This window comes from Vombatus ursinus, unplaced genomic scaffold (genome assembly GCF_900497805.2).
Source record: "Vombatus ursinus unplaced genomic scaffold, bare-nosed wombat genome assembly UNPS02014768.1, whole genome shotgun sequence".
Taxonomy (NCBI): domain Eukaryota; kingdom Metazoa; phylum Chordata; class Mammalia; order Diprotodontia; family Vombatidae; genus Vombatus; species Vombatus ursinus.
This window is the reverse complement of record NW_020954546.1, coordinates 7026153-7040206: the sequence shown is the minus strand read 5'-3', so window position 1 is coordinate 7040206 and position 14054 is coordinate 7026153. Positions and strand designations below refer to the sequence as shown.

The window sequence follows — 14054 nt, the reverse complement described above, 5'->3', positions numbered from 1 at the left end:
CTAGGCTTCCCCAGCTACCAATTTCCAGGACTTGACGTGTTGTGGCTGTGGGCTATACCTGACAAGTCACACGTGACACAATCACACTCTCAAAGGTTGTTGGACCCAGACATCGTAAATCCAAGTTCTATGAAAAAAGGAGACCAAGAGCTCTGCTTAATGTGTCCATATTTGGTCTATAAAAGACCCCAGCACAGAGCTCTGGTGTCTGGTGTATGCCCTTCCTTCCTAAAGGGAGCACAAAGTTACAGACATGTGGAACTCAGCCCTTCCGGGTTGGTCTCTTAGCCAGAACTAGGGAAGGTAGGTGTGGACGATGGTTGTTTTTTGGACACAATAGAGTAAATCTTTCATTCCTTTCCTCTTTTTCTATCTCGGGGTGGGGGGCGGGAAGGAGGAGACAATGAGGCAAACGGAGAGGCCGAAAGCAGTCTATGTATTAAAAGGTTTTTATCTCCCTTTGATTCTGTACTTCTTCCTCCTTTGTACTTTGTCAATCTTCCTGGCCATCTCCCTTTGCCTTTTTTTCTCCTATCTCTCCCTCTGTCTCTGTCTCTCTGTGTCAGTCTCTGTCACTGTCTGTCTCTTTCTCTCTGCCACCTGCCCTGTCTCCATGGTTACCATGACTCCCATCTGTGCTGTTTGGGAGTAAGTATGTGTCCAGCTGGGAGGTAGCATGGAAAGTGGGGGATTTGGGGAGGATCTATGGGACTTGGAGAGATTCACATGGTCCCTAGAGCAACTGGGGGAGGGGGCTGGTAGTGATATTAAAAAAAAAAAAAAAAAAACAACACCAGGACTGAATGTTAGAGAAGAGGAGTCATTCCCCAGCTCAATTTCACCCTTAGGAGTCCACTACTATTCTCACTCCCCAGACAAGTATTCTTGTGTCTAACTTCCAGTTTCAGTCTAAGCTCTCTATTCATCATTCATAGAGAAGGAGAATAGTAGGAACCCCCTTGGCCTTAGAATAGTCCTTTATGCATGTCCAGAAAAAGCAAGAGAGCAGTGGGAAACAGACTGGGAACCCGGGAGTCCTGGTTCCCTAATCTTCAATCCCTCTGTTCCCCCTCTCTGTTCCCAGCTCTCACCGACTCTGCAGCAACCCACAGAATGGTATTTTTAGTAAGGAAGTGAGGGGGGAGGATTCAGTACGTGCAGAATTTAGAGAAAGAAGGGTGGTATATAGGAAAGGAGTAGGGCGGGAGGCGGGACATTCTGCAGCAGCCCGCACAGCAAGACTTATCTCTGAAGGGCTGATTTCTAGGAGACTCCTTGGGGGAGGCCCACCCTGAGGGAGCTCTTTTAATTTTGTGATATTAGGGCAACTCTTGGAGCTCTTCGCTTTTTTCAGAGCTCTCACATTCTGGAGCTCCTCCACCACGGTCTCATACCGAAATAACTTGACCCCACTGTCTCAGTCCCCCAGTCTTTTCACCGTTCTCAGTATGCCTGGATTCCCAAAGCCCACACATATCTATTACTACTCACGGCCCTGCCTCCTTATCTGCATGTGTGCGGACGCCCCGCCCGGCTCCTCTTCCATTGGTTCTGAGAACTCACCAATAGGGATGGCAGAGAGGTGGGCCTAGAACCCAGCGGACTGGCTGACCGGACGCAGGCTTGGCGGCTGCGTGGGTACCGCGTGGGGGAGGGGTTCCAGGTAAGAACTGAACCGAGGCTCCACGGTACCTGGCCCGCTGCTCGGTCTGTTTCACCCCTGGCCGGCTCGCAGGCTCTGGGACAGAGGGAGGGCCGAAGCAACCACGGGTCAGCTTTCTCCAGCCGCCCGACTGCCCCCCCTCAACTTCCCCCCCCCCCCAGCTCCCTACCTCCCAATATGTGTGTGTGCGCGTATGCGCGCGCGGGTGGTCCGGGTGTTGGGGGTGGAGAAAGAATGTGTGCCGCCGTGTGCGTGTGTGTGCATGCGTGTGCGCGTTTTGTGAGAGGCACCCAGCAAAGACCTACTTCGTGTTGGGAGGTTTACCCTCTTTCCTTTGCCCAATAGAAGATTCACATAATATCATGAATTTAGAGTTGGAAGGGACATCAGACTTCAGTTAGTTTAACCACGTTTTACAGATGAGTAAACTGAGGCAGAGGTTAAATGACTTTACCAAGCCACCAGGGGAGGAGGTAGTAGAGTTATGATTTGAACTCCTGCTCCGTGACACCAAATCCAGCACTCTTCCCCTCCGACCAGAAGCTCTCCCTGGTTGCCCGAGCAACCTGGACCTCTCTTATCTTCTTCTTTTGAAAGACAATCGTCCTCGCCCTGGACCAATCCAATATCAGACCATGGAATAACAAGATCTAAAACTATCAGGATTTCACAGATGAGGACACTGAAAAGCAAGTTTGAATTCGAACTCAAGTCCTCTGACTCAAAGGCTCTTGCCATCTACATGCCTTACACTAAGCCAGTTGCAGGGATTCAGAAGAATCGTAAAATACAGCCTCCGACCTCTGGGACATTACAGTCTAATTGGAGGGACTCGATTGAAATGAATGAAACAATTAAAAGCCATTAGAGACATAAAATCTTTAGAAACAGCATATAATCAAGAACCATCTTTTGTGATTCAGACTAAATGCAGTAATGGGGCTGGAGGCAACAGTAAAGATTATTAGTATTAGGGAATAATGACAGACTAGTTTGGATAGGTAAAGTGGGTTGGGATTGTGGAGGTCCTTACCTGAATTAAGAATTAAACCTTTAGGGCAAAGGTGTCAAATGTGAGACCCAAGAGAACACTGCCTGGTGCTGCCTGAACTGAATTAAAATGTAATTAGGAAATATTTAACAAAAAATAAAAATGCAATAGAACATAGATAATGTTAATATATGGTTTCCTAAGTCAATTTGTGGCCTGTAAGGATCCTTATGTATATATGGTTTAGTGCCCCCATGTTTATTTGAGTTTACACTAAGATACTCTAAGACTATAAATTATGGAACAGTTACTGGTCTGCATAGGTAAAGGGAATTTCCTACCCTGCTGAAACTGAAAGAAGCCCTCTCCCCAAAACCAAGCAGCAGCACAATCATAATCACCAACGATAGCCGATATTTCTGTAGCCCTTGAAGGCTGTTTTGCAAAGGACTGTGATATACATTATCTCATTTGATTCTCACAGCCCTGTGAGAATATGTTCCAAAAACAGAGGCCTAGAGAGGAGGCATTGCTCCTTGGAAGGAGTACTCAATCTGAAGTCAGAAGACCTGGGTTCAAATTCTGACTCTGATACTATTTGTGTGGCCTTGAGCAAGTCACTTCATGAGACTCAGTTTCCTCATCTATAAAATGAAGGGAGGGAGGGTGAACTTGTTAGCTTCTCCAGTCACTTCCTGCTCTAAAGCATTTATTCTATGAAGGAAACTGTCTGGCTAGTAAATATAGTAAATAGTAAATATCAAAGCTAGAATCTTGAATACAGTGCTTTTTCCACCATTCGTGAATTGAAGATTGGAAGCAAAGAGGCCTAGTTAGAGGGCTATTGCAGTAATCCAGGCCTAAGTTGGTAAGGGCTTCAACTGAGGGGGCAGGAGGAGCAAGAGAGGTAGATGTGAGATATTACAAATAAAAATGTCAAGGACTTGGTAATAAACTGGATATAGAAGGCAAGGGGAAAGGGCGGGATTAAAGAGCGCAGGTAGCGATGTGATATGGAAATATAATTTTTTGCTGATTCTGGGATAAAGAAAAAAAAATTCAACATTCAGGAGGCAGGCAGATTTTAGATGAGTGGGTGGTAGGTCGAGGAAAAAGCCAATGGAGTACTTGGAACCAAAGGCCATTGGCTGTCAGCATAGTGGGGGACCTCATCAGTCTCACATTGTGTCTTCATTTTTCTCTTTTTTATCAGGCTTCGCCCATCTGATCTCTAAACGGCCAGGCCCCGCCTACGATGGCCAGCCGGGGTGGGGGCCGGGGCCGAGGCCGGGGTCGAGGTCAACTGACCTTCAACATGGAGGCTGTGGGCATTGGGAAGGGGGATGCTCTGCCCCCTCCCACCCTCAAGCCCTCCCCACTCTTCCCTGTGAGTGCTCATACTTCACTAAGACTAGTCATTCTATCCTGGCAGTAATCAGCTCTTCTCTCTCATGACTGCCCATAGAAAATCACAGAATCCTAGAAGTTGTCTGGGCCCTCCTGAAATCCTTTTCATCCTCCTTTCTCTATATATATATTCTCCAAGGAAGGAAATAACCATGTTTTATCTTGCTATGTCCCTAGACTCCCCATACTTTTTAGGGTATCCTTGTAGAGAACCAATCTCTCTCCTGCTGTAATCTTACCCCCATATCTTCCAACACTACAGACACATATAAACATACATACATGCCCACATTCCCCTCATCCTTTGTTTTACACTCTGTGGTGGTGAGGAAAGAAGATCCTCCTTTCTCCAGATAGTTCCTGCCATACCCCTCAAATCCAGCACCACCTTCCCACTCCAAAGAGCTATCCTGTCATCTCCAGCCCTAACCACGCTGACCCCTGCCCTTCCTGCTCTCACCTAGCCCCTGGAATTCCGTCCAGTGCCACTGCCCTCTGGAGAAGAAGGTGAGTATGTTCTTGCACTGAAACAGGAGCTACGGGGGGCCATGAGGCAGCTTCCCTACTTCATTCGTCCAGCCGCACCTAAGAGAGGTAAGTTGGAATTCCACTCTTTTGTCTTAAGTAGGTCCAGTGTATATAGCAGCCCTCCATCAGGCCATAGGTAGAGAGACAAAGGAAAGAGACAAATATAACAAAGAAAAGAAACAAATACATATAGCTATAGGTGTAAATATAGATATACACACATATGTGAAACAAATACATAGATCTATATATACATACACACATATGGACGTATTGTGTCTCCAGTGCCTATAGTTGTATGTGTATATATGTATATTTTTACATACACACTTTAATGAGAATGATACAATCCATAGCCTTGAAGACCTCATGATCCAAAGGAGAATAACACAGAGTCTTTGTCTTTGGAGTGCCCTCAGCCTAGTAAAGGAAAAGTCACATATACATAGGAAACAAGTTTAAGACTACAAAACGCCCTAGTTCAATACTTGGTTATCCATAGGCATGGAGGAGAGAAGAGGCATGTCTGAATCAAAATGGCAGCTAATCCCTAGTGTTCCCTTGGGCATTGGCACACATTATATTTTATAGAGTAGATTTCTTTCCTTAATTAAGCTGTAGACTGATAATAAATGTAGTTAGTGTTCTCTGAGCACACATGGAACGATAATGTAGAGAGGCGTCCCAGGCATGTGCTAGGTGGGGCAGGCTGAATCCTTCCTGAGTACCGAAATTGACTGTTCACATAAATCAGGAGTTGGTTATGTAGACTAGAAATTGAGATACAGTTCTTCTGAGTGAATGGGGGGAAAAGGGGCCACCAAAGAGTAGACAAAGAGTACTTAGAACTGAGTAGATTTGATTATTCTTGGAAGACTTGTGTTTTAAGCCAGGTTCCCTAAACAAGGAGGGAGGAATTTTGGCAAGCTTGAGTAGGACATTCCAGGAGATATTTAGGAATGAGTCAAGACATTAGGAGCATGTTAACCTAGTGGGAGTACAGACATACCCCTTCGTTTCCCCCCATAGTGCCTTGTACAATGTTCTGTAGAGTGTAGCTGATCAATAAATATTTAATGAATAAATGAATGAGCAGAATCTTTGTTGGGGGAGTAATGAAAAATGATACTGGTGACTTTGGAGAATTAGTAGAAGAGCCTTTAAGTCTATTTCTGAAGCTCTGAGTGTGATCAGGATAGAGGACAGAGTGCCTAGGTGCTATGGAAACGTTGTCCCCAGGCACCACCACTCTGTTCGGGGGCCTCGAAGGGAAGAAGCCTCTGATGCCTGCTATTTGATTCTTCAGATGTGGAGCGTTATTCAGACAAGTATCAGATGTCAGGGCCGATTGACAGTGCGATCGATTGGAACCCTGGTATGTGATGGACCCCCTCAAAAGTCCCCAGAAATCGCCCCCATTCTTCCAAACACTCTTTAGCTCTCCTCAAACCCTCCCAGATATTCAGACACTTCCCCACAAACTCATTAGCCAACTGAGTGCCTTATAAACCTATCCCCCTCATATTCCCAAATCCTTGTGGAACATACCTCCCCGTGCCCCCTGTCAGCCATTTAACAATAGAAGACCCAAGTCTGGGGCCTACTGACCTCTGTCTCCTTCCCACTTTCCCCTAGATTGGAGGCGTCTTCCCAGAGAGCTCAAGATACGTGTTCGAAAACTACAGAAGGAACGTGAGTGCTGCTACATGACACAGGATGGGGGTGGGGGAACAAATGTTCCCCCCTCCAGCCTCCTGCAGGCTTCTGGAGAGCACCGAAATAGCTGACTGCCCGGCCCTTTCCCTCCCTCTGCCCCCATACAGTCTGTTCTATCGGCCACTCAGGGGCAGCAGAGTTCCATTGTTGAAGTGGCTTCCTAGTCATGAGCTGGGAGGAGGGAGCGAAGGCAGAGCAGAAATCTCAACCTGATGTTCCATTTTCTCCTTCCTCCCCTTCCCCCACCAGGGACAACCATCCTGATCCCCAAGAGGGCCCCTAAGACCCCAGTAGAGAAGGAAGAAACCATTCAAAAACTGGAGGTGAAGAGTGTGTGTGTTTTTGTGTGTGATCTGTAGGGGTCTGTCCATACTCTGATTTTGCCCTCTGGGGGCTGGGGCTAAATCTTTCTCTTGTTCACTCCTTTTCTTCTTTTCTCTTCCCCCGAAAGACCTTAGAGAAGAAGGAAGAGGAAGTGACTTCAGAAGAGGAAGAGGAGAAAGAAGAGGAGGAGAAGGAAGATGAGGAGGAGGAGGAGTATGATGAAGAGCATGAGGAGGTGAGAGAACGTCCCTCTTCACCAGATCCCCTTTTCTTTCCCTGCCAAAGGGTCCCAGGGTGCCTCAGACGGTTGGGGAGACCGGGTTCTAGAGAAATTCAGTCACCTGGAAGGACTGAAGCTGAAATAATGCAAGCATTTCTAAAAATTACTGTTCTTCTATTCAGTTATCTCATGCTTTTTTTCTAAGAGGTAGCTGTGGGTGGCCTCAGTGAAGCCTGGAATGACAGATGAAAGTGGGGAGAGTACCCCCTCACTCTTCCCTTTCACCTTTTCTCTGCCCCTTTCAGGAGACAGATTACATCATGTCGTATTTTGACAATGGAGAAGACTTTGGGGGTGACAGTGATGATAACATGGATGAAGCAATTTACTGAGGAAAAGCATTGGGTATCTCCCACTGCCCCAGCCTTCTCAGCTCTAGGGATTGGGAGACTGTTCTAGCCATCTGTGGTCATGGGCACACCATCCTTCTAAACCCGGCCAGAGACAGGACATTGCCTCCTTGAGGGGAGGAGCAGGAGGGCCTAGTGGCTACGGATAGCTCTCTTCCCCCAATTATGGTGGCTGGACCTTACCTCTGTTGCTTTGGAGCAGAGGTAAAGGACTGAATTTTTTTTTATTAGTTTCTGCCTTGAGGGGAAGAATCTGTAGAAGTTACAACTGCCCCCCTTTCCCCTGCCTACCTGTTCCCACCCTGTATAATTTTCTCTTTTTTGGAGAAAATTGGGGGTTGGGAAAAAGTAGGGATGAGGCCAGTTTTATGGTTTTTAAATAAAGTTTTTGTTCTCTATATTTGCCTTTTGTATTCTAGAAAAAGGAGGTGGGAGGGAGGAGGCATATAACTGGAACCTTGTCCTAGCTGGGATGATCATTACTAAGGGTCCCCATTACTGTGTAACTATATTTTATGGTGAGATGGTTCATCTTATTAATCCTCCCTGTCCCTACTTCCTCCCTTCCACCAGAGTCAGATACATATCTCTACCCTATCCACCCACCCGTTGGAACATTATTTTGAACATACATGAAAAAACATGTGCAGTGGAAGAAAACTAGGCAATGATACTGACCCTTGGATCCTCCTTTCCCCAGGAGAATTGAGAATCGGCTTGTTGACTGTTTACAGGAAGAGGCAAAGCCAGCCTTCCCTTTCCCATGCTTGCCTTTGGTTGCGTTCTTGTTTAGAAGAAATAGCTGTTGTTCTTTGGGGGGAGGAGGGAAGGAAAGTGCAGGTGCTAATAATAGAGACCTTCGACCGTCTCATATCCCTGAGGAACCTCGATTCAAGGTTTTCCCCTGGCTTAAGTGTTTTTCTGTGTGTGTTGCTGTCTCGATGATGGAGGTGAGAGCTGAAGGAGAACAGCTTAGTTACTTCCTATCTTTCCATCCCTGCACCCCTTCCTTTTTCACCTGTCCCCTGTAAGTGCCTTTTGTGATGGGGGAGGGGGGTGCCTAGGGTTACTCAGAGAGACGGCAGATAGAGATGTTCTCGCCCACGCGGCTCTCTCCTCCACCCCACCCTGGGGTGAGTCATTTCCTCAAAGTCTTGATTGGCTAATGAGGGAGTCCCAGGTTATTTTATTGGTTGGGACAGCTGGACATGCAGCAGCCACGGGCTCGTAGCGTGACCAGCCTGGGAACTGCTACTGAAACAGATACGGAAATAGAGATAAAATAGACAGAAATCCCACTGAGCCTACAAATCCTGAAAAGGGAGTTTGGGGGAGAGTGACAGAGAGGAGGGAGACCCTTAGAGATTCCACCAGTCTTATTAGGACTGAGTCCTAACTCTGCTCTGGGCAACAGAGACAGGCAGATTTGTGCATTAAATAGTACACAATGATAATACACTTAAATGATAAGTAAAAATAAGCAAATAAATAAAACACAATAATAAATTTGGGGCTAGTAGGTGGGGTAGAGGAGGTGATTCTATGACTCGGGATCAGGAGGGTTGAGACTGGATGTGAGGGGTCCTTCTTGTGGGGTTCCCAAAAATCCCACAGGTCAGGCGAAAAGTGGGTGTGGAGTGGGAAGAGAGGGGAACCGAAGAACAAAACAGGAACCAAAACTGTACACTCAGGAGTCAGTGGGCAGTTGGGATTAGGACTCAGTTTTTGTGATTACCACATTTCTCTGGGTCTCTTTTGCACTTATTTCTCTTTCCTATAGGGGAAGGGAAGGGAATAGGCATTTATATAGCATCTACTGTGTGCCTAGCACAGTGCTAAGTGCTTTTGCAAATATGATTCATTTGATCCTCACAACCCCGTGAGGTAGGTGCTGTGGGATGGGGCAGGGGGCAAGTGAACAGGGATGTAGGGTGGGAGAGCAGCATCTCACTCGGATTTCCCACAGCTGTCCTCAGTGTATGACCTCATTCTTCCAGGCAACAAAGATTTTTTTGAGCTCCTGCTCTGGGCAAGGTGCTCAAGGAGAAATCAAGGAGCAGACAAAGGCTGTGAGTCTACTCTGGGCAACCTGGACTCTTTCCCTTTTCCCATCAACTGCAATATATCTAGATCTGCATTGGAGACATTCCCTTCCTACTCCTGTCTGATATGTAATTGGGCAACATAGAAGAGCCTGGGCTCCTCCCAGGGCTTTCTTGGGTTCCCCCTGAAGGTGTCCATCCTGGAAAAGAGAAGACTAAGGAGGTAGGAAGAGAGAACATGGTGTGAAGATAGGGGTCAGCTAGGTAATATTCCATTCTTTGGCTGTGATTCCGCAGGTCCTCCACCCCTACAGGCCTGAGGAAAGGAGAATAAAAGTAAGAGTGGTAGTTCTGGTCATATGTCCTGCCTTGCAGTCTGCTTCAGCAGCCTCCTAAATGGTCTCTGGGGTTCAAATCTCTTCCCTTTCCCATTGATCCCTCACAAAATACCAAAATGATATTTCTTGAGCACAGGTCTGATCAGATCCTCCTGCCCAGTAAACTGTTGGCTCACCATTCTCTCTAGAATCAAATGCAGACACTCCTCTATGGCAGGTCACTAATTGGCTCCAGCTGACCTTTCCAGGCTCATTACTCTCCTTTAAGCACCCTATGGTACAGTCACACACATTCATCTCCCATCTCCAAGCATTTGCATCAGCTGCTCCCCTTGCCGCCTTACCACTGTCACCTACAATTCTTTGTTTCTTTCAAAGCTTAGCTCTAATGCCACCTCCTCCATGAGGTCTTCCCTGATCCTGGAAGCTGCTCGTGCATCCTCCAGAAAATTACTTTGAATGAAGTTTTTTTGTTTGTTTGTTTGTTTTGGTGAAGCAATTGGGGTTAAGTGACTTGCCCAGAGTCACACAGCTAGTGAGTGTTATGTGTCTGAGGCCAGATTTGAACTCAGGTCCTCCTAACTTTGAATGAATTTTAAATACATTTGTGCATAGAGATAGCATGGGGTGTGGTAGACAAAAGAGACCTCTTTAGTCAAGAAGACTTGGGTTCAGGTCCTTCCTCTGGCTGTATGACTGTGGTCCCAGGCACCTCTCTAAGACTCTAAATTGTGGAGTATAAGCCAATCTTCATCTGTACAGGGGGTTTCCTCATTGGGGATTTCCAATGCCAATGTAATCACAGGTCTGGTTAAACAACAACTTTCTTGTATACTCTACTTTGCTTCACTTGTCCAGTCTGATCTCAACTCCCCTCCCAGTATAAATTCATCATCTCTAATCTCACCATCATGTGACTAATTTAAGCCTTAATTGCCACCACCTCCCACAGCCTCTTCCCCACTTCTGATTGGAGAGTAGAGTACCATACTCCTCCCAATGCCTTCCTCTAGAGAGGGGAGAAACTGAGCTCTCAGATAACTCCACTTTGCATCTGCTGCCCTTTCTAGTTTCAACTCAGTGAAACAAGTTACCTCCTGGTCTTCCCTGCCCCCACTCTCATTTCCTGCCTCCTTTTGTAATGTCTCTTTTTTTGGATTGTAAGTTTGTTGAGGGTAGAGATTTTCTTTTTATTAATTTGTATCCCTGTGCTTGGCAGAGTACCTGGCACATAGTAGGTGCTTAATAAATGTTTATTGGATTGGATTGGATTAGATGCATGTTGTCTCCGGATAGAATGTAAGCTTCTTGAGGGCAGGTAAGCCTTTATTCCCAGTGCCTAGCTTAGTGCGTACACTTGTATGTATGGTGGTGATGTAGTGTAATGGATAGATAGCTGGCCTTGAAGACAAAAGACCTAGATTTATGTTCAGCTTCTGACATTGTCAGTATGACTCTGTGCCAGTCACTTAGTCTCTCAATGTCCTAGGCAGTTCTAAGACCATAAATTGCTGAGAAAATGCCAACCTGCAGGGATAGAGGGAGTTCCATATGCTAGTGAAATCACAGGTCCAATTCCTGGCAGGTACTTACCAAATGTTGATGATCTCAATAACTAAGGGACAAATAATTATGCCATATAACTGCCCCAATGCCAACTGGCAGGTAATCCGGTTCGTCAGAGTCATACAAAACGCTGGCCAGCCTCCTAAAGTTTTCTAAGAAACTATAATCACTGACGTTAATCTGGTTGAAAATACTTTCAATGACATTTTCATCCATTTTCCTTCAGTTTCTGCAGAAAGAATCTAGAGTTGAGACAAAAGATCCAGTGATATGAGACCTTAGGATAATAAACACCTCACGAGTTGGAGGGGACTGCAGACCATCAAGCCCAGCCTTATGCCTGAACAGGAATCTCTGTGACTTCTCCAGCATCATCACTTGAGGTTCATAGGATCATGGATCCAGAGCTAGGAGGGACCTTACTGCCCCTCTAGTCCAGTCCCCTCACTCGACAAATGAGGAAGCTGATGCCCTGTGCGGTTAAGTGACTTCCCCAAGGTCACCCAGCCAGTAAGTGGCATAGTCAGGATTCAAACTCAGGTCTCATGACTCCAGCTTCAGTGATCTTCCACTGCAATCACCCTATCTCACAAGTAGCCTGCCATTTTTGGACAGCTCTTATTGTTAGGAAAGCTGTCCTTATGTGGAGCCAATGTTGGCCTCTCGGCAGCTTTTACCCACTGCTCCTGGTTCTGTTCTCTTCTGTTCAGCAAAGCAAATCTAATTTACCTTTTAAATCAATGGTGTCAAACTCAAATAGACAATCCCCATGGAAAGATCCCTGCAAGCTGCATATTGACTTAGTTTTAAAATGCAACATTATCTGTGTTTTATTGTATTTTTATTTATTTTGTTAAATATTTCCCACTTACGTTCTAATCTGGCACAACAGTGCAGATGCTGTCTTTGACACCTCTGTTCTCCATGACAACCATTCAAATGTTTGATAGCTTGACCTTCTCCCTGTACCTCACCTCCAGTATTCTTCAGGCTAAATATCCTTTTCTCCTTCCATGATTCTTCATGGTAAAATTTTTGAGTGGCCTTACCATGCTGCCTTTTTCTGGATGCTTCCTGGCTTGTCAATATCCTTCCTCAAATGTGACACCCCCAAATGGACCTAGTATTCCACATGTGGTATGACCAGGGCTGAGCACAATAGAACTATTACCTCTCATTCGGTATACTATACTTCTATTAATTAATGTTATTATATTATTACTCTATATAATAACTGTCTATTAGATAATGATATTATTAAGTATAGTATCACAATATTATTATATATACTGTTATTAATATTAGCCTGGGATCAAATAAGATGTGTTTTTGTTGGTTGCAGTATTGTTGTAGCCAAATCACCCACATTAAGTTTTCAATTCCCTGGTAACCCCCAGTTTGTTTATTTGTTTTTAAATGAATTGTTGCCTAACCATTTGGTGCTTGCACATTTGATATTTTGAAAATAGTTCACTTATTTTTATTAATTTATTAGTTATTATTTTTGTTAAGTTATTGTCAGTCCAACCTTCTAACCTCTCAAGATCTTTTTAGATCTTTGATGGACCTGCTATGTAGCGGGCACTATGCTAGGCACAGAGGAACACAAAGACAAATTATGCAGGGACAACATATACATGTACAACCACATATATGTACATGCACATACCTGCACATTCATATATGTGTACATGTACATATATGTATATGTATATGTACATAAGCAAGATAATTTGGGTGAGGAAGACCTTTGTCACTGGAGGGAATCATAAAAGGCTTCGTGTACCAGGTAGCACTTAAGCTGAGTTTGGAAGGAAATCAGTGATTCTTCGAGAGGAGGGAGTGGATTCCATTCATGGGGTTTAGCCAGTCAGTGCCAAAGCACAGACAGTGACATTCAGTGCCCTGAGTGAGGATCAGTAAGAAGGGCAATTTGGCTGGACAATAGTGTATGAAAGGAAGTAATTTATCATGAGATTAGAAAAAGAGTTTGGGGGCCATTTGAGAAGAGTTCTAAATGCCAACTTTTGGGGGCTGTTCAGTTGTGTCTAACTCTTTATGATCCCATTTGGGGGTTTTCTTGGCAAAAATGCTACAGTAGTTTGCCATTTCCTTCTCCAGCTCAATTTACAGATGAAGAAACTGAGGTAAACAAAGTTAAGTGACTTGCCTGGGTCCCCACAGCTGAGGCCGAATTTGAACTCTGATCTTCCTGACTCCAGGCCCAGCACTCTATCCATTTAGCCACCTAACAGCCTCATTTTAAGGCTTAGAAGGTACTTTACATATATTATCTCATTTGCTCCTCACAACAATTTTGTGAGGTAGATACTGAACGGATTATTTTTATAATACTCATTTTGTAGTTATTTGAGGCTATAGTTATTTATAGTTATATGAGGTTGGGAGAAATAAAGTGGTCACCCATTTAGTAAGAGTCAGAATTTGAACCCAAGTCTCTCCTCACTGCAAGACCAGCATTTTTCCCACTATGCTACACTGAATTTAGATGACTGGGGTGAGACAAGAGTTCAGGGATCAGGAAAATGAGGAATCAAGAGGTCTAGGACCTGGAGGGTCAGAGGCCAAATGGGAGGGGTTATTTGGTCACTCTCATGGAGTCATCAGAAGACATTTTAGGATATGGGTTCGGAATCTTTGGCCTCGAGCCCACATGTGGCCCTCTAGGTCCTCAAGTGAGGCTTTGTTCGTGAACAAATCCTTTTATTAAGGGGATTTGTTCTATGACGTTTGGATTCAGTCCAAGGGCCAGACTTGAGGACCTTGAGGGCCACATGTGGGCTTGAGGCCGAAGGTTCCCCACCCCTGTTTTAGGCAGTCTCTCCCCC

At 45.3% G+C, this 14054-nt stretch overlaps 1 protein-coding gene across 1 annotated transcript; it reads left to right on the top strand.

Moving 5' to 3' along the window:
- The first annotated feature begins 1357 nt into the window (after positions 1 to 1357).
- LOC114042790 (DNA-directed RNA polymerase III subunit RPC7-like) lies at positions 1358 to 7657 on the top strand. Its single transcript, XM_027861508.1, has 8 exons — positions 1358 to 1663; positions 3868 to 4041; positions 4526 to 4655; positions 5896 to 5964; positions 6225 to 6281; positions 6555 to 6628; positions 6757 to 6864; positions 7155 to 7657. Exons 2-8 carry the CDS (start codon positions 3910 to 3912, stop codon positions 7239 to 7241), a joined length of 657 nt encoding a protein of 218 aa, XP_027717309.1. The 5' UTR covers positions 1358 to 1663; positions 3868 to 3909; the 3' UTR covers positions 7242 to 7657.
- Positions 7658 to 14054: the final 6397 nt, after the last annotated feature.

Coding starts and splice junctions, on each gene's coding strand:
- LOC114042790 (XM_027861508.1), top strand. CDS start 3,910: ATGGCCAGCCGGGGTGGGGGCCGGGGCCGAGGCCGGGGTCGAGGTCAA. Junction 4,042..4,525: donor AGCCCTCCCCACTCTTCCCT/GTGAGTGCTCAT, acceptor GCTCTCACCTAG/CCCCTGGAATTCCGTCCAGT. Junction 5,965..6,224: donor TGCGATCGATTGGAACCCTG/GTATGTGATGGA, acceptor ACTTTCCCCTAG/ATTGGAGGCGTCTTCCCAGA.